The 19,923-nt window shown below is 41.0% G+C and overlaps 1 protein-coding gene across 1 annotated transcript; it reads right to left on the reverse strand.

Annotated features, from left to right (window-relative positions):
- Positions 1 to 1,278: 1,278 nt before the first annotated feature.
- rtn4rl1a (reticulon 4 receptor-like 1a) lies at positions 1,279 to 19,502 on the reverse strand. Its single transcript, XM_088321344.1, has 3 exons — positions 19,279 to 19,502; positions 8,365 to 8,819; positions 1,279 to 4,161 (listed from the first exon to the last, which is right to left on the reverse strand). The coding sequence occupies exons 1-3, from the start codon at positions 19,289 to 19,291 to the stop codon at positions 3,304 to 3,306; spliced, it is 1,326 nt and encodes a 441-aa protein (XP_088177470.1). The 5' UTR covers positions 19,292 to 19,502; the 3' UTR covers positions 1,279 to 3,303.
- Between the last annotated feature and the right edge of the window lie 421 nt (positions 19,503 to 19,923).

Genomic DNA, 19,923 nt, shown 5'->3' on the forward strand with positions numbered 1-19,923 from the left:
AATGTCAGATAATGTGGTATATATATATATGTATATATGGTAGGGAGAATATCTCCATAATGTGGAGGGGGTAAACCTGTTAATGCTGTCGGGCCTCTCTGCTGATGAAAGGTTGCGTGGCACAGCAACTCACCCCTTGTTGTGCCGTGGGATTAATGTTCGATGTCAGGATGGGAAGAGCGAAGCAGAATGAATATTTGGTGAATGTGAGCTAGTTCTTGACTCTAGCCGCCTCCCATGAGGGGGATATAGCTTTGGTAGATAGTGTGTACGCAGCCACACGTGTATGGTAGGTAGAATATCTCCATGAGGAGAAATACAGCGCCCTCCTTGTACTTTGTGCTTGAGACGGCGCCACCATGACTGTAATTGACAGGTGCAGATCATGTCTTGCACAAAATGTCCTGTTTTCTTTTGACTTCCTACTTAGCCGCCGCTCACTCTGCTGCTGTATTTGCCTCAGTAGGACGAGCATAAACTCGACAGATTGTTATTGAAAGCCTTAATGAGAACGCGACCACCTCCTGAGGTCTGCTCCAGTTTTTACATCACACAGAAGGAAGGCAACTGTAAATGTTCCTCTGGTCAGGGAACGTTATTGAAGTTTGACATGTGTGAGGGGAAAAAAGGGTTCGGAAGTGTCCTAACCTCTCCGACTTTTAGTCTGTGAAGCCCTTTGAGACGTTGTGTGATTACATGCTATCCAAAAAAACATGACTTGACTTAACCTTGTCACTCCAAATCTCCTTCATCTCCAACTCCTCTTCTTTACAATTTCCTCCTACTCCAAACATCCTTCTCCAATCCTCCATGTTCTCGGAGTCCCAGGACGCTGCCAGGCCTCATCACCCTCCGCCCGACAAATAAGTGCAGCGTGCTAAGATTGCTAATGCTAGCACTCTCTTGGACCTGACACCCCCTCAAAGATAACATGCTCTGACAACTATGTGTGCATTTGTGTGTGTGTCTCATATTGCATATGACAGTGGAAGTAGGACACCAGAGAGGCCAAAATTCTTCCCACTATTCTTCCCTCCCTATTATTTCCTCTTGCTGGCTTGATATCAATGTGCCTCAGGTTTCATTTACTAGTGAGTCTGTTACACATGCACAAAATTACTCACACAGCAGGACAGTCTTTTGAGGACACTCTCTTTTTTTATTTCGTGTTTGGTGGGAGACAGGACGTTTCCTTTGGGGTTTGTTGAAGGAAACTGGACTTCTATTTATGTAGTTTAAACTTTAGTAGACACTCAAATGAAGGAGAGAAGACATCAATAAAGTTTGAACTCGGAGGACTGGGAGAGAGCCTTTCAGATAAGAGAATTTCATCCCAGCTTTTTTATTAAATCTTTAAAGTTTACAAAAAGCAGTCCTAAGTGGTGTGGATGTCAAAGAACAGCAACATGATTGGCCGCAGGGTTGGTTAGGGTGACTTTAACTTGATTACTTTCAATTACTTTTGGATTACTCCAATACCAAATATGCTAATAAAAGAACAAATAAACTAAATATGAATAAAATTACTACATTTTGTGCAGGTATGGGGAGTAACGGGATACATGGAACGGCAAAAATGATGTTGGCAAGCTGTTTGGATTTATTTTCATTTTGTTTCTGTCGCATTTTATGTTAGTTTTGCCGAAGATCAAAGAGATCAAAGCCAGGAGAGAAAGCTTACCGCATGTTGTGAGTCATCATTTTATTCATATTTAGTTTCTTTTGTCTTTTATTAGCATCTTTGGTATTGGAGTAATCCGAAAGTCATTGAAAGTAATCCAGTTAAAGTAACCATACCGAACCCTGATTGGCCGATAGCGACAATGATGTCGCAATACCAGTCAAAATAAAGAACTGGCATCCTATAAAATCTCTGCATTTGTCCGATATTAAAAAACAAAATCAACTTATAAAGGTTTTTTTTCTTTTCATTCCAAGTTTTGCTTGTTGGTGGTCCTTGTGGTTTTGATGGCAGTGAAGGACCAAGCTCTTGTTCTACCAATACTTAGTACCTGGCACAAGTGGATTGAGTGGAAAATTAAATTAGCCCAGTTAAAAAAACAACCGACTGGACTGAAAAGACAAAAATCTTAAATAATGTCCCTTTGTCTTGATCACCAGTAATCCATGACCAAGTGATTAAGGCTTTAAAAAAGGGGGAGGTGAGAATATACACTGACATCAGTTCCAGTCATTTTCCCCTGGTTTGATTATTTTAAAGTACCATATTTTACGGACTATGAGACCCACCTGAAAACCCCAATTTAGCCAGAAATTTGAGAGTGCGCCTTATAACCAGTGCACACAGTAATCATTGGTATGCGTCAACAGGTTTTACTGTAATGCTGTATTTGAGCAATAATTTATCAAATCGATACACATCGCCCATTTGCATAGTGAATGTTAGAGGATGGAGAAAACAAAGTATTGCAACAAAATACTGTACAAGCTTATATACACATACCTAATACCCGAATGGTTATTGTTGTGGATTAAGTGTAAGTCAGCTTTGAGCTGACAACAGACATCTTGCAGGATGGTCCTGGGTGCCACTTATTTTGGAGAGGACATCATTGGGCGTAGCCTCAAAATATACACAGAGACGAAATATGGCAGAGAGGGAACCCAGTTTATTCATCCACGTTCAAATTCATCTAGGAGACATTGGGCTTTTTATACTGTCTTCGCCTGACCACGTGATGTTTTTCTCGGATTCCAAAGTGTTTTTTCTCGGAATCGACTCGCTTTGTCAGCAACTTGTGATTTCTTGTATCTACATTGTTTCATAACATCCTGCCAGATGTCTGTTGTCAGCTTAAAGCTGACTTACAGTTAATCCGCAACATTATCGACACATAGGTGTAGAAATCGAGAGACTCTTTAACCTATCAGAATCAGTGTTGTGGCACGGTGAGTAAAAGTAGTGAGATGATGAAATAAGCTCTTATGCCTTTTCGTGTGTCATCTGTACCACTTGTGGTCTAGTGGAAATGTGTCGACGCTCTCACTGCCACTACTTGGGCTCGATTCCTATTGTACGAAAAGTTTTGTCGTTGGAATTAGAGGCACATATTAATGGTTTGCATTAATATGTACTCTAACACACGGATGAGCTTACTGAAGTCTTATAGTCTGGTGTGCCTTATGTATTAAAAATATAGGATCTGGTACATTTTGTAGGGCGGAAAATACGATAATTGGCACAAATTCTGGAATGTACATCAGACATGGTCCAGTTCTTCTGCTGTTTGACACTCGAACTGCGGGTCTGTCTTTGATCCCGTCAAAAATCCTGGTTCACCGCTACATTGTTAGCAATGACGCTAGCAGGACCAAAGGGAGAACATCCCAACAAAAGACTAGTGCTGCTTCGTTTGAGGCTTTTTGGACTCCGCTTGGGGTTCCTAACGTAGTACTTGGGACGCAAATGTTCTTTCTCCTGGCGTTAGTGAACACGTCTTGTTTGCCCATGAAATTTTTCTCCTTCCCCTTGCGAAACAGTCGCACCTCGTTGGGCCCCCCTTTGGCCTTTCGTCCTCGCCGGGTGCAGTTACCCCGACCCCTCCTGGTTGGTCGTGGAAAAGGTGAAGGAGGCGGCAGTTCCTGCTGGTCACCGTGGGGAAGGTAGGGTCCTTGGTGCTGGTTTTGCCGGCGGCGGTGGTTCAGGTGGTTCAATGACTCGATGCCCACACCACGGCTTTCCAAGCCCTTCCCTTTCAGGCAAAGGGGAAACTCCTCTTTCTTCAGACTTTTCAGGTCTTTCCCTACCATCTCGGGAGGAGATAAACACACCAACGAGGAGGTGGAACCCCGGAAGTTTCGTAACCAGTCCCAAAGGGGCAGCGCCCCGCAGTCGCAGTCCCAAGGGTTGTCATTGAGCCGAAGGTACTCCAGGGCCGGCAGGAGAGCCAGGCTCCCCGCAGACAACTCTGTCATGGAGTTGTTGAACAAGTAGAGAGTGGTGAGCTGACTTAGGTCATGGAAGGCCTGCCTGTCCACCCACTGGATGCGGTTCTGGTGGAGGAGTAGGCGGTCCAAAGCCCCCAGGCCCCGGAACGTGTTCTGGTGGAGGCTCCACAGCCGGTTTCCGTGCAGGAATAGATGGCTCAGATTCATCAAGTCGATGAACAGGTCATCCTCCAAGAACTCCAATTCGTTGTCCTGGAAGAGAGATCATGTTGTTAGACACCTAGAGATCATCATATGTGTACAGTGTCTTGCAAAAGTATCGTCCCCCCGAAAACTTTTGACATTTTGCCATATTTTAGGCTTAAAACCCATAGATAAAACTCCCAAAAGGTTTTCTAACAAATTGAAAATACAGAAGTAGGCGTAGCAAAAATATTGGCCCCATTTGAGGTAATACATTGTACAACCTCCTTTTGCTGAAATCACAGCTACAAGTCTTTGGGTTTTTCTTAGTTTTGCAAATCTTGAAATATAAATATTTGCTGACTCTTCCTTGACTGTGATCCTTTCTGCACAGCATTTTTCAGATCTTTTCACAAATACTCTATAGGGTTGAAATCTGGACTTTGGCCTGTCCGTTTTATCACCTTTATATCAGTCAGTTTTAAGCCATTCCATTGTAGATTTTGCTTTTCATTGTCCAGTTGCAAGGTGAGCCTGTGCCAAATTCTCAGATCACTTACAGACTCGCACAGATTTTCTGCCAGAATCGCCCTGGTGTTTGTCTCCCTCCATCTTCCCATCAACTCTAACGATCTTCCCACCACCATGTTTGACAGTGGGGATGGTTTTTCATGGTGATGTGCAGTGTTACTCTTACGCAAAGCGTTGCGCTATTCATTCAGCCCCAAAAGTTCCATTTTGGTCTCATCTGACCAGAGCACTGTTACATATATTATTTGTGTCTTCCATGTGGCTTCTTGCTAACACCAAACAGGACTTTTTATAGTATTCTTTTAGAAAGGGCTTTCTCCTTGCCACTCTTCCATCAAGGGGCACATTTATGCAGAGTATGACTAATAGTTGTTTTATGCACAAATTGTCCCACTTCAGCTTTGTATGCCTGCAGGTCATCCAATGTGTGTATGGGTCTCTTGGTTGCTTATCTGATTAGTTTTCTTCTTGTTTGGGCCAAAAGTTTAGAAGAACGGCCAGGTCTTGGTAGGTTTGCAGTGGTTTTATGCTCTCTCGATTTTGATATTATTGCTTGTACTGTGCTCAGGGAGATGTTTGAATGTTTCCTTTTCCACAACTTGAACCCTCACCTGCCTAATGTGTTTTTTGGTCTTCCTAATTATGCGTGTGCTCCAGTATCTTCTTTTACAGACCTCTGAGCCCACCACAGAGCAGGTGCATTTAAACTGAGACTCTTTTTTTGTCATTGGTAGTCATTTAGGTCGACATTGGTAATCAGGAAACTTTAGGAGTTAGTTGGCTGAGCTGAGAAAACAAGGGGCCAATATTTTGTTATTTTTGTTGTAAATATAATACAAAATGTTGATAAAATTTGGTTAGTTCCACTCTGCGAGTGTGTCTCACCTGTTGTTGATTCCTAGACTATATTTCCATTTGTTTGAGCCTTTAGTTTGAAGCTTGAAATGTGACAATGTTTCCTCTAAGCTGCGCGCGTGTGCAATCGCGCACTGCCCGCACATTCTCAGCGCACAAGAAAATCTAAATTGCGCACTACCGAGAGCTTTTCCACACACAAGAAAATCTAGCCAGCTCACAAAAATCAGGGCTCAAAATTGCTAAATAACAAGCGAATTAAGTCAAAGTTACAGTGCATGAAGGTAAAAATACACGGGTTCCCCTGACGTTGTGTCCTAAATGCGGTATTTTGAAGTCGAGTCGAAGGAGAACGAAGTTGAGGAAAGTCAGTAGAGTTTTTCGAGAACCGGCTTCTTCGGCTCGGCTCACTAAAAGGAACCGGCTCTTTCGGGTCCTAAACGGCTCTTCAGGTTGCTTTTGCTTCTTTCATCCCTATATGACCAAATATGATGTAAAATTATGCACAAAATGACTTAAAGGAAGGGGGAATACAACAAAAAAGAAAAAATACTAAAATGAAAAAGTAGTGAAAAGCTGAGAAAACAAGAAACAAAAGGAAGAGAAAAAAGATGGAAAAATTCAGAAAAAGCCAGAAAAAAAAGAAAAGAAAGAAACAAAGGAAAAAAGTAAATAGAGAACAAAAAAAAAAAAGTAACAGCTAGGAAAAAAATAAACACAATGAGATTTTTTTAAAGTTATTTGAAAAAAATAGAAAAAAAAACAGGGAAAAAGAAGAAAAAGTTTGTGTTGCATTCAAATAATTTCCAATTATATCAAGTGAATCTTGTTGCCAACATTGTACTTCCACTAAAAATGTGATTAAGTACAGTTGTGTATCGTACTACTAATGACTTAGTTGCCACACTTGGGATTGCTGTTGCTCACTGTTGTTTCAAGCGTTGCTCACCGACTTTGTGTGAACGCTCAGACCCGTGGAAAATTAGAGGTACACACAGGTTTTTCCATAGCCAAATTCAAGCACTTTTTACAAACACACTTTTCATACTCCCCTGTTTAGTTGTAGCATGCCCATATGCAATGACTCTATAGGGCAATGCTATACAAACTAATGACAGCTGCCGTTATTCACGAAGAAATGCAAAAGTAGAGCGGAGCAGTGTCAGTGTCATTTTTAAGCAGACCTGTTGAGAAACATGGCAACAATTTTAAGCACCTAACCCCAAATTCAAGCGCTTCTTAAACTTTGAATATACAGTGGAACCTCGGTTTTCGAACGCCCTCAGTTCGAACAAATCGGAGTCCGACCCAAAATTTGGAGAAATTCTTGCTTCGCTGTTCGGTCAAAAAATCGGAGTTCGAACGCCGGTATTGCGTGATTGCGTACGCTAGAGTGCGATACTGAGCAGCGTACGGGTGTAGAAAGCCCCCACCCCTCGTGACTAACTGTTATCACGTGCGCACTTGCTTCTTTTTGCTTTCGCTTTTAATATCGGTGAACGGAGTGTTTTAGCCCCTAATTATGCCTCGGAAGAAGGTCGGTGCAAGCAGGACAGGTGCTACAGGTGAAAAAAGAAAAGTTGTTCGTACAACTATTGCCTTTAAGAAAGACATAATAGCTAAATATGAAAGAGGTGTGCGAGTTTCCGATCTTGCTAGGGAATACAGCATGGCTAAATCTACGATCGGTACGATAGTACGATGACTTTAATGACACTGTCATGAGTCACTTTAGAAAAGTGCTAAAAAGAAGGCAAAAGCAAGTGTCATTAGATCGGTATTTTAAGAGAAAAGAACATCCTTCCAAACAATAATTTCCCTTCCTCCTCCATCCCTCTCCCCACCGTCAACCTGCGCCTTCTGCTGACCACCACAAAGGTAAGAAATCCTATTCATAATTCTTTTCTTTATCCTTTTTTTTATTTTTACACGTTCATGTTAGAGTAATCTTTCGTACGGAAGATTACGATAACGCGAACGTACGATTAGCCTGGGTTAGCTTTGTTTAAGTTAAACATTCAGGGTGTTGGAACGGAGCCCCTGTAAGGTATATTACATCTAGTTATTTGTAATTTTCTCAACTACTCACGTTACAAATGGCTCTGATGGAATATACCTGCTTTCATACTGTTTTTGATGACTTGTTCTCTATTTTTCTACTCTTTTATATGATTCTGTTTAAAAACACGCATACTTTCAGTCTTTATTTTGAAAGGTACAGGAAACTCATGGTATGTTTTTACAACTGCTTGACTTCTTCTAAATAAAAACAATCGCGTCACTGGGCCACGGGGAGAAAGAGGAGTCATTCAGAGGAGTGGGTCCGTTTTTGCTCCCTGTGGTAACTGGGGGCCTCCTGTTGATATCAAACCTGCATCTTCCTTGACTCTCATATCAGCCAGAGATTAATATCCCAAATTAATCTGTCACCCCCTTTTCAATGAACCGCTCACCACTTTTTGTGGAGACCCGGGTGCTAAATGACTTGTAAACGACCTGATTTTTTTATTTTTACACGTTCATGTTCCGTACGAAAGATTACGCTAACGCGAACGTACGATTAGCCTGGGTTAGCTTGATGTTTACGTTCTTGGTAAACATTCAGGGTGTTGGAACGGATTAAAACCATTTACATTACTTTTAATGGGAAAAACGATTTCGGTGATCGAACAAATCGGTTTTCGAACGGGGTTCTGGAACGGATTATGGTCGAGAACCGAGGTTTCCACTGTACAACATTAAAATTTGAGCATTCTCCGGGATTTTAGGCACCTGTATGAACTCGGTCCCTGATCACTTTTGAATGATGGGGAAGAGGGAACATTGGTGGCTAGACTTTTGCAAGGCACCGTATGCTCTCTGATCTGAGTGCGAAGAACCACTCACCTGCAAGTAAAGGTATTGGAGTTTATGCAGCTCGGCAAAGATGCCGGCCGGCAAGCTAAGCAGTCCGCAGCGGTACAAGTGCAGCGAGCGTAGTCGGGCCAGGCCTCGAAAAGTGTCCCCCGCCACCGCCTTCAGGTACCGGTTGTCCCCCAGGTCCAACTCCTCCAGCTGCCGCAGGCCGTGGAAGGCGGAGGGCTGGATGTAGGAGATGTTGTTGGAGTAAAGCCACAGAGTGGCCACGGCCGGCGGCAAATGTCCGCGGAGGAGCCGGCCGATCTTATTGTTCTGCAGGAAGACGCGGCGGCCGTGCGGCGGGATGCCTTCGGGCACCGCGGGAAAATTGTGCGCCTGGCACGAGACGGTGCTGGGGGAGGTGTAGCAGACGCAGTGGTGCGGGCACGGCAGTGAGGCGTCCAGGCCGAACAGAACCAGAAGCAGCTCCGCACCGCCGTAACCTGGACGAGAGACCGACACATTAGCATCAATGTTCCCTGTAATTTTCCAGGGGTCTGAGTGTTACAAAGTCAGTGAGCAACGCTTGAAACAACAGTGAGCAACAGCAATCCCAAGTGTGGCAACTAATTCATTATCAAACATGTCCAAAACTTGAGATCACGTTACATTTTGCTGAGTTTCCGGCAATTCACAAAAATGTCACTTTTGAATGAATTGACTCATGTATTATTTCAAAGGTTGTACGACCTACAAACGTCATTTGTTCTTACAATTCTTTCCCAAGATATCCATTTCTTTTTATTTCCTAAAATATTTTGTCGCATAATATTAACATTTTTTGGGGGCTTATTTAGTCGGTTGTAAGATACAGAACCGTACTTAATCACATTTTTTAGTGGAAGTACAATGTTGGCAACAAGATTCACTTGATATCATTGGAAATTATTTGAATGCAACACAAACTTTTTCTTCTTTTTTCCTTTTTCTTTTCCTACTTTTTTTAAAATTCCTTTAAAAAAAATCTCATTGTGTTGTTTTTTTCCGAGCTGTTACTTTTTTCTTTTTGTTCTCTATTTACTTTTTTCCTACATTTCTTTCTTTTCTGGCTTTTTTTCTAAATGTTTCCTTCTTTTTTCTCTTCCTTTTGTTTCTTTTTTTCTCAGCTTTTCACTACTTTTTCATTTTGGTATTTTTTTCTTTTTTTGTTCTATTCCCCCCTTCCTTTAAGGAATTGTGTGCATAATTTTACATAATATTTGGTCATGTTGGGATTAAAGAAGCAAAAACAACCCGAAGAGCCGTTTAGGACCCGAAAGAGCCGGTTCCTTTTAGTGAGCCGAGCCTAAGAAGCCGGTTCCCCGACAAACTCTACTAACTTTACTCAACTTCGTTCTCCTTCGACTCGACTTCAAAATACCGCATTTAGGACACAACGTCGGGGGAACCCGTGTATTTTTACCTTCATGCACTGTAACTTTGACTTCTTGGTAGTCGCTTCTTAATTATTGCACAACCCTTACGATACCAACGGTATCACGACAACACTGTATGTAACATCCCACATGCCGACATTTCTTGTGTAAATACCATGTAAATTATAACTATAGCCTTATCCCCCTTGTTTTATAACCTTATCTTCTCTGTTCCTTTATCTTCTTGGCTCATACCTCACTGTGAATGTGTAAAACTGGAGTGTCATGCCCAATTTCGTTGTCACAATATGTGAACCCATTTTGTAACAATGACAATAAAGGTATATTCTATTCTATTCTATTAATTAGTAATTTTGAGCCCTCGTTTTTGTGCGCTGAGAATGTGCGAGCAGTGCGCAATTGCGCACGCGCGCAGCTTAGAGGGAACACTGGTTAGCCCGCTAAGCTAGTTCTTCTGTTCTTACGGGTTTATCCGTTCCGTAAGCATTCGTGTCAAGTGAATTTCTGCAAAGTAGGAATCATGTACTGCGACGTGACACAAGTGACCTTCTTACTTGTGTGCATTACTGCTCCGTCGGTCTTGCTGTGAGTAAATAGGTGCCGCGTTGCGTTTGTAAGGTTTATTATCGCTTGGGAAGGATTTGCAATCAAGGGAGCAATTGGCTGAGGTTGAGAGGTATGAGAGACTGTTGATGATACACAAACTAAATATGACTATAATTATGACTCACAACACGTGGTAAGCTTTCTCTCCTGGCTTTGATCTCTTTGATCTCCGGCAAAACTAACATAAAATGCGACAGAAAGAAAATGAAAATAAATCCAAACAGCTTGCCAACATCATTTTTGCCCTTCCATGTATTCCGTTACTCCCCAAGCCTGCACGAAATTTAGTCGTTTGATTCATATTTAGTTTCTTTTGTCTTTTATTAGCATATTTGGTATTGGAGTAATCCAAAAGTCATTGAAAGTAATCCAGTTAAAGTAACCCTACCCAACCCTGAATCACTTACTGTAAATTTAAAATTAAAGTTACACACGATTTTTTTTACAGTATCATTTTTATTTTGTTACCTGTCGTAATTTGCATGCCCAAACTGGACAAGCTCTTGCTGCTGGTAAGCAGTCTCGAGCGGCCTCTTGTGGGACCGCTTGTAAACTCGGTTTCCCTTCATTTGGCGAGGTGGATTTTTGTTTAAAAATAACTCTTATACAGATATTTTCATGTTTAGAAGAACTCGAATGACAGCGTACCACTGTATTTTCTGGAATATTCCATTGATAGAAGATGCCACTTTTGTATCCATCCATATGTAGTGTAAGTCTATGCTTTAAGTGAGTGAAATGGATGAAATAATGATCTCATCTCATTAGCTGCACCGCTTATCCTCAGTCGAGTCGCGGGGGTGCTGCCAGCAATCATCAGGCAGTGGGCAGGGGACACCCTGAACTGGTTGCCAGCCAATCGCAGGGACAGACAACTCGCTCCCTCATTCACACTTAGGGACAATTTGGACCGGCCAATCCACCTGAAATGCAGGTCTTTGGAATGTGGGAGGAAACCGGAGTGCCCGGAGGAAACCCACGCAAGCACGGGAAGAACATACAAACTCCGCACAGGAAGTCCGGTAGCTGGATTTGAACCCACACAGGAAGTTCCCAAGACCTTAGAACTGTGCCGCACACTGCTCTAACCACTGCGCCGCCCTGAAATAATTATTTAATGTAAAAAGTTAAATGCTAAAAACGTCTCTATTTTTGTAATGACTTCGCTCATGCTTGCTCTTCAGATCTGATTGCTCGCCTCTGGACATGCCAAGGAAACAGAAGGCAGTTCTCAGATTGGTTTGAGTGTACTAGCGTTCTTAAGGTGACGCTGAAATATACCCAAAAACCTACAGAACTAATTAATAGAAAAGAATATACGATGCACAAAAATCGAAACGCTTTTTCTTGGTTAAGGAGTCTGGGCTCGAGCACCCCCGTGACCCTACTGAGGATAAACGGTCTAGATAATAAATGGATGGATGTTTGTTATTGCCACCTCCATTGAAGCCTGGTCATCCTGGAAAAGGGGATGACCTCATGTGCAGTTCTTTCTCAAGGTTTCTTCATTTTCCTCATGTTGAGGTTTTCCTTGCCCTCATGTAGGTTTTAGATCAGGGGATGCCGTAATAATAGTCTGTAGTTTGCAATAATCTGTGCAGCCGTTTGAGACACCTTGTGATAAAGGGCTATACAAATAAACATGACTTGACTTGACTTGCATCGAGGTTATAGTAGGAAGCAATCACCATTGGCAACTCTGCTGCCATCTTGTGGTCCTTACCTTGAAAAAGCATTGCTCTCCAGAAAAAAGCTAATTCTTTAGCACTTTTTTTTTACTGTGTGATGTTTGATAACATTTTTGAAATAATATAATACCACAGCCTGTGTCCCATATCCGTATAAATAAACAATTTTAAATTTGTCTCCCTCAGGCAGTCACTTAATAATGTTGAGGCCCATTTTTGTCCTAAACAACGGTTTCAAAACAAGGTGCAAGCAAAGTTCTTTTGTAAAAATGTCACAAAATACTGCAAAACAAGGATAGCAACGTATTTGTAGCTCCGTCCATTCCTACCACTTACCCAATCAAAAGGCTCTATTGCTTTACTAGAGCTTCTGGGTAAAAGTTTGTTTTGGGTTAAAGGTTGTTGTATGTGTTTTCATCCTAAAGTGTCTCAACAATTAACATACATTGTTTAATGAACTTCCATATAAAGGATTATTTAGGGATTTACAGCTAAAACGGGGTCTGTTGGTGTGACAGGGTAAACTTCAGACAAAATGGTGTCCTATATGTACTGGAGTGAAGCCAACATTCACTCGTATCATCTCGCTTTCTCATGTGTGACAAAACATGAAATGATTGCACGAGTTCTATTTTATCTCCGAGCCACGTACTCATGAAAAGAGCTGACCCCTCGCCATTCTTTATACTGTTAGTTTTAAAGTCTCATTTTAGCTTTTTCTTTATGTTTAGAGTTGTTGCCCTGTTGGAAAGTGAACTTAGGCCCCTATTCTCAGGTCTCCAACAGATTTTCTGCCAGAATCACCCTGTATTTTGCTCCATCCTTGAAAAAAAAGCAACCCCAGAGGATGATACTACCACCACCATGCTTGACAGTGGGGCGGTTGTTTTCAGGGTAATGTGCAGTTATTTTCATTTCAAACATAACGCTTTGCATTTGTTCCTTTATCTTCTTTGTTTTCTTTTATCCTCACTGTGAAATGTGAACCTGGAGTGCCAAGTCCAATTTCGTTGTCACAATATGTTCAACCCATTTTGTAACAATGACAATAAAGGTATATTCTATTCTATATTCTATTAGCCCAAAAAGTTACATTTTGCTCTCATCTGACCAGAGCACCTTGTGAGTGGTCATTGTTAGTCATTCAGGTTGTAACCCGATCATTCAAAAGTGATCAGGGACAGAGTTCGTACGGGTGCTTAAAATCCTTGAGTATGCTCAAATTTTAATGTTGTATATTCCAAGTTTAAAAAGCGCTTGAATTTTGGGTTAGGTGCTTAAAATTGTTGCAGCAACAGGTCTGCTTGAAAATGACACTGACACTGCTCCACTCTACTTTTGCATTTCTTCGTGAATAACGGCAGCTGACATTAGTTTGTATAGCATTGCCCTATAGAGTCATTGCATATGGGCATGCTACAACTTAACAGGGCAGTATGAAAAGTGTATTTGTAAAAAGTGCTTGAATTTGGCTACGGAAAAACCTGTGTGTACCTATAATTTTCCTTACGGGTCTGAGCGTTCACACAAAGTCGGTGAGCAACGCTTGAAACAACAGTGAGCAACAGCAATCCCAAGCGTGGCAACTAAGTCATTATCAAACATGTCCAAAACTTGACATTTTGCTGAGTTTCCGGCAATTCGCAAAAATTTCACTTTTGAATGAATTGACTAATGTATTATTTCAAAGGTTGTACGGCCTACAAACGTCATTTGTCTTTACAACAATTCTTTCACAAGATTTCCATTTCTTTTTTTTCCTGGTATCTTTTGTCGCATAATACTAACATTTTGGGGGGCTTATTTAGTCGGTTGTATGATACACAACTGTATTTAATCACATTTTTGAGTGGCATAGACCAACACTACATAGGGATGGATACAAAAGTGGCAACAAGTTTGATTTGATATAATTGGAAATTATTTGAATGAAACACAAACTTTTTCTTCTTTTTCCCGTTTTTTAATTCCTTTAAAAAAATCTCATTGTGTTGATTTTTTCCTAGCTGTTACTTTTTTCTTTTTGTTCTCTATTTACTTTTTTTCCTTTGTTTCTTTTCTTTTTTTTTTTCTGGCTTTTTTCTGAATTTTTCCTTTTTTTTTCTCTTCCTTTTGTTTTTGTTTTTTTCTCAGCTTTTCACTACCTTTTCATTTTGGTATTTTTTTCTTTTTTGTTCTATTACCCCTTCCTTTAAGTCATTTTGTGCATACTTTTTCTTAATATTTGGTCATATAGGGATGAAAGAAGCAAAAACAACCCGAAGAGTCGTTCAGGACCCGAAAGAGCCGGTTCCTTTTAGTGAGCCGAGCCGAAGAAGCCGGTTCTCGACAAACTCTACTGACTTTACTCAACTTCGTTCTACTTCGACATTGACTTCAAAATACCGCATTTAGGACTCAACGTCAGGGGAACCCGTGTATTTTGACCTTCATGCACTGTAACTTTGACTTCATTCGCTTCTTAATTAGCAATTTCGAGCCCTGATTTTTGTGAGCTGGCTAGATTTTCTTGTGCGCTGAGAATGCGCGAGCAGTGCGCGATTGCGCACGGCGCAGCTTAGAGGGAAAATTGGTGTGTACCTAATGTGGATTTTCACTTTCCCATCAATGAGTGAATATTCTACAAAATACCGAACATAACACATCCACTAATAAACTACCTGAATGATCAATGAACTACCAACCACCAACTTATTACCCAGGATGCAAGATGAGGAAACCGTTTGGCTAGGTTAGGCTTACGCAGCCCGTTAGCATAGTCCAAGGCGGTTCGCGACCCCCCTCTGGTTTCTGATTCTCTCTCGTCCTCGGCGTCTTCAGCGTCAGCTGAGTTTAGAGCGCGGGAGAAAAGACGCTTATCCGGCACTTTCGGCCCACGCTACACTCCACTACGCTGTTATTTTTAGCTGCTGTGTGTGTGACCTTGTTGCAAGCCCAATTTTACACACACAACTACTTATGTCAACAATAAGTTGCATCGCGTAGTCGCACTAAACCTATTAATCATAACAAAAACATTCAAACTGAAGGATTTTATACGATCAAATACAAATTACATTTAAAAGCAAAAGATATTCACTGGCTGAGCTGTGATGTCTACAGGAACAGCGGGGAACTGGGACAAAGGGCTGATAAAATAATCAGCACTTCTCGATGCAGAGGGGCCCTGGTGACGTAGAAACGCTCGGGGATGTTTTCACCATTTCAGACATCGAGGCGAGGGGGCTTTCCTGGCACGCCCATGGAAGGAGCCGGCACACCAGCTTGCAGAGAGACGTGGGTCAAGAAAGGCAGAAGATCTAGAGAGGAGGCTTGACGGAGACTCAAGCGACACTAATTCGGCTAATTCGATGGAATTCACTTAGTTGAATTGTTAAAGAAATTAAACCTGCCCCTGTGTGGAAATGCAGGTTGTGTTTGGTTAATGGTGTCAGATAACTAATTCGAACGATTTGGTAAACGGTACATTTTAATATTTAATTCCTAACAAAACCTAAAACCCAACACCAACTCTTGACCTTGAAAAAGAGAGTTGACTCATTCAATGTCATGCGTTTCTCTTAAATGGGAAAAGTCGGTGCCAACCCATTTTTGAAGGCCTACAGAAAATTTTGATCGGTAGCTATGTAGGCATACGACATCTCAACCACTACTTTTCATTGGAAAGTATGTTTTAGCTTTTACTTTTGTTTAGAAAACAAAAGCTGAGCTTATGCATGTCTGAGGCGTGAACTTGTTTCCCGATTTCGGTCACCGTGGCGATCGTGTTCATGCACGAAACGTCATCCCTCTCTTCCCCAAAGATGACGAACGGACTTCGTCATCTTTTTGAAAGAAAAAGCTTTGTTCGTACTTATCTTTGATTCTCTCACACACTGCTTCACTACCTACTCACCATATGGGGCCGCCTACACTCAATCGATGGATATATGAAGCAACACCAGGAAGTGGGGGCACCTTCGATGTGTGGGCAAAGATTTAAACAAAAGCACTCCTGACATCTAATAGTGATTTATAACACTCAAATCATTACAAGAGGCTTAATACTTACTAATTATCTGCACCAATCCTTGTATTATATTTCATTAAAATAAAAAAATAAAATAATTATTATTTTGGTGGGAATTGGACTACAAAATGCAGTGTGTTGGTGGCTTGGGCGGTGCGTATTAGCGCAAGCTAGCTGTAAACACTGTTGACGAGCCAGCCCAAATATTTCCTGGGATTGGCTGATGCTATGCTTACTCTTGCTAGCTGTAAACACTGTTTGGTCAATGCTAACTGCTTCTTGCTTAAAAAATATGCTAAAAGCTACTTGCTAACAGTTAAATATTGACAATTTATGCTAACAGCTACATGCTGAAATATTATGATAATGTCTAATTGTTATAGCTTCATCCTAACTGCTACATGCTAACTGCTTCAAGGCTCTCTGGTTGCTCCATAAGCTGGGACTGGGTCAGATCCTTTTTGGTTGCGTGCGAGCCTGGATTTGGTCCTGTGCTGCATTGGGTATCCTCGGATTGCGCTAGTTCTCCGCAACGATTAAAGTACAACTCTCCCAGATGTAACTGTTTCCCACAACTTTTAGCTCCAGGTCATCGGTTTCGTGGGTAATGGATCTGGCATTGGTGATATACAGGCTTCACAGGGGTAATTGTTACATAGCTTAACCGTAGCGTATTACGGTCTTTCACTGCGCCGTATTAGTCCCTTCCCAGACCCAATAACAATCCACAGAGCACCCACTAATCAACATTTCTATGCGCTTTTCTAACTTTCTTCAAAGTGTGATTGAATTTTTTAAAATTGATTTTTAGTGTAATGAGCCACGAAACATTAGCTTGTTTTGGTGTACATATCGTCTCGTGCGCCCGCCCATATCTTTGTATGCTTGACCGTGATAGGCTGGTGTATGCTGTCATTCAGACAGTCACTCACCCAACACACACTCATACAACCTGCCCCTTCTGATAGCATTTGCTGTGTGCAGTCTGCTCAGAACACAACATATGATACCTTGACAAAAAGCACTGCATTTCCGCACACACAAAAAGTCATAAAGTGACTTTCTATGACTCAAAAGAGGAACACTCAACGCATATTCAAATGAGCAAAAAGGAAAATCGGAATTTCCAAAATAAAAGCCGGCGGGCAAAATCAATAGTCTTTGAAGTTCACGCGCGTGAGTGTGTTGCCATGGCGACTGTGGTTTGACAGAAAGCGTGTGTGACTCCATGCAAATTCGGCTGCATGTTTATGGATGCGACGCAACACGCATGTGTTTGTGCGCTCCGACGTTTCTTACTCTGGTTTTGCAGCGTCTTTACGCGTCAACAGTATTTTTAAAGATAAGAGATCTTTTTCTGAATAGCACAAAAGGCTGCCGGTTTTTAGAAGTACAGTAATCCCTCGCTTTACCGGGGTTTTGCTACTTTGCGGATTTTCATCGTGAAATGTGTTCTGCATTCTGATTGGCTAAACCAGGGGTCTCAAAATCGTTTGAGCTCAGGGGCCACATGGTTGAAAAAGCATTCTTGCAGGAGACCGACTGGTAGTTTAGAGATAAAGAGAGAGAGCGAGATCAAGAGAAAGAAAATAAATGGATAAAAGAGAGAACGATAGAAAGAGTGAGTGAAATAGTAAGAGAGAGGGGGAGAAAGACAGAGAGAGGCAGAAAGAAAAAGAAAGGGGGAAGAAAGAAAACGACAAAGAAAGACAGAGAGAAAGACGGAAAGAGTGAGAGAAAGAAAGACAGAGAGAAAGAGTGAGATAAAGAAATAAAGTAGGAGAGAAAAAGAAACAAAGGGACATAGAAAAAAAGGAGAGAGGGAAAGCGAAACAAATAAAGAGAAAAAGGAAATAAGAAAGAGGAAGAAAGAAAGAGATCAAAATAGTGAGAGGAAGAGGGAAAGAAAGTGGAAGAGAAAAATAAAAAGAAAGGGCAAGAGAAAGAAAAAGGAAAGAATACACACAGAAAGACATAGATAGAAAATAAGAGAGAAAAAGGGAAATAAGACAGAATACAAATATAGAGAAAAAGAAAAAGTAAGACAGGAGAAAAGGAAAGATTTGGAGGGAAAGAGAGGGAAAGGGTAAGAAATAGAGAAAGAAAGTGGGTGAGAAAGAGAAAAAACAACAGGCGAGACAAAGAAAGAAAAAAGAAAGAGAAAGAAAGAGAAAAAGAGACAGAAGGAAAGAGAAAGAGAAACAAATGTAGAGAGGAGAAGGGAAAAAAGAGAGATGATAGAAGAGATGGAGAGAAAAAGAGGAAAAGAGCGAGAAAAAGAGGGAAAGAAAGTAGGAGAGAAAGAGAAAAAAAACAAAAGGATAGAGACAGAAAAAAAGAGAGAAATGGGAAAAAGAGACGGAGAAATAGAAACAAATATAGAGAAAAGGAAAAAGGAAGAAAGAGAGACAATGAATGAGATGCAGAGAAACAGGAAAAGAGTGAGAAAAGGGGAAAGAAAGTGGGAAAGAGAAACAAAGAAACAAAAAGAAAGAGGGTCAGAGAACGAAAGAGAATAAGAAAAATCAAAGAAATAGACACCGAAAGACACATAGTGAGAGAAAGAAGGATAGAAAAACAGAGTTAAATATAGAGAAAAAGAAAATAGATAGACAGAAAGAAAAAGCGTAGCCCTCGTTGAAAATGAGTTTGACGCCCCTTCACTACTAAAACACCATGCCATTTGGAAATCCCATTCCCTAGAAAATCCCAATTTATATATATATAAACGCATTTCTCCAGGATGGCTTTTAGTCGATTTGCTCGTTTGATTTAGTTGTATTTATTTATTTTTGTTTGTTTGTTTACTTGTTGTTGTTCTTCCCATAAATAGTCATGTGTCGCGTTCATGTTCTTGTTTATCCAAGCCTTTTATTTTTGCGGCTTCTGTTTTTGGAGATTTTTTCCTCCAATAGGGCTCTTTTAACATTTTGGTTCGCACCCCCCTGTCAACTGTCAATAATAACTATTATTCTTAACAATATAATCATGTATTATTTCTTTCTTTTAACGGTGCTGGAAACATAGGGAAATTGGCTTGAAAGTCCTTAAAAATCCCCTTCATTTTTGGGAGTTTTACAATCGAGGTTTATTTTTTCCCCGATTGTTTTTTTTCGCAATTCGTAAATCTTTCATAATAAGCGACTGGAGCGCGGGCGTACGGAGAAAGTCACACAACTAAATAAATAAATAGATCTTATAAATAGAATAAGGGAAGACTCACGATGTATGAACATTCTAGAAGGTTGGCGGTGGCCGGAGCGGCATGCTCCTCTTTTCCCGTCCGAAGTGTAGAGAAGTGGAAATTCTTTTGGGCTTCAGCAAGCTTCCAAATTCATCTTCCTCTCCGCTCTCTCCGTCTAGTTAGCTTTCTGTGGCGAGTGGATTTTCGTCGCGAGAGGATGCTGCTCTCTTCTCTCTCTCTCTTGCTCTTGTTTTTTTGAACAGCCCGGATTATAAAGCAGGGGCGTTACCAGAGGGGCCAGGGCTGGGTAGTGACCACCCGTGGACACGCTCTGCCCGTCCAAAGAAAACTGGATGTAGTAGTGAGGGCAGTGTGGATAAAGAAAAAGAAAAAAAAGAAAAACATAAAAACAGGAAAAGAGATAGGAAAGAAAATAATAAAGCAAGAAAAAAGAAGTAAAAGGCTGTGGAAAAAAAAAAGAATCCAAAGGAAAAAGGAAAAACAGATAAAAAAAGAAGAAGAAAAAGTTGGAAAGAATAACATAAAGAAGGACAAAGCTAAAACAGAAAAAGCTAGGAACAAAAGAAAAAATAATAGGAAAAAAAAAAACAATAAAGCAAAAAAAAAGACCTAAAAAGCTAGGGAAGAAAAAGAACGATCAGATAAAAAAAGAGAGAAAAGCAA

Source organism: Urocampus carinirostris, chromosome 17, assembly GCF_059441175.1.
Source record: "Urocampus carinirostris isolate Australia breed hairy pipefish chromosome 17, RoL_Ucar_1.0, whole genome shotgun sequence".
Lineage (NCBI taxonomy): Eukaryota > Metazoa > Chordata > Actinopteri > Syngnathiformes > Syngnathidae > Urocampus > Urocampus carinirostris.

Excerpts from the sequence above, each read along its gene's own strand:
- rtn4rl1a (XM_088321344.1), bottom strand. Across the intron at positions 4,162-8,364 it reads TCCAATACCTTTACTTGCAG|GACAACGAATTGGAGTTCTT; the intron begins GTGAGTGGTTCT and ends TCTCTCTTCCAG.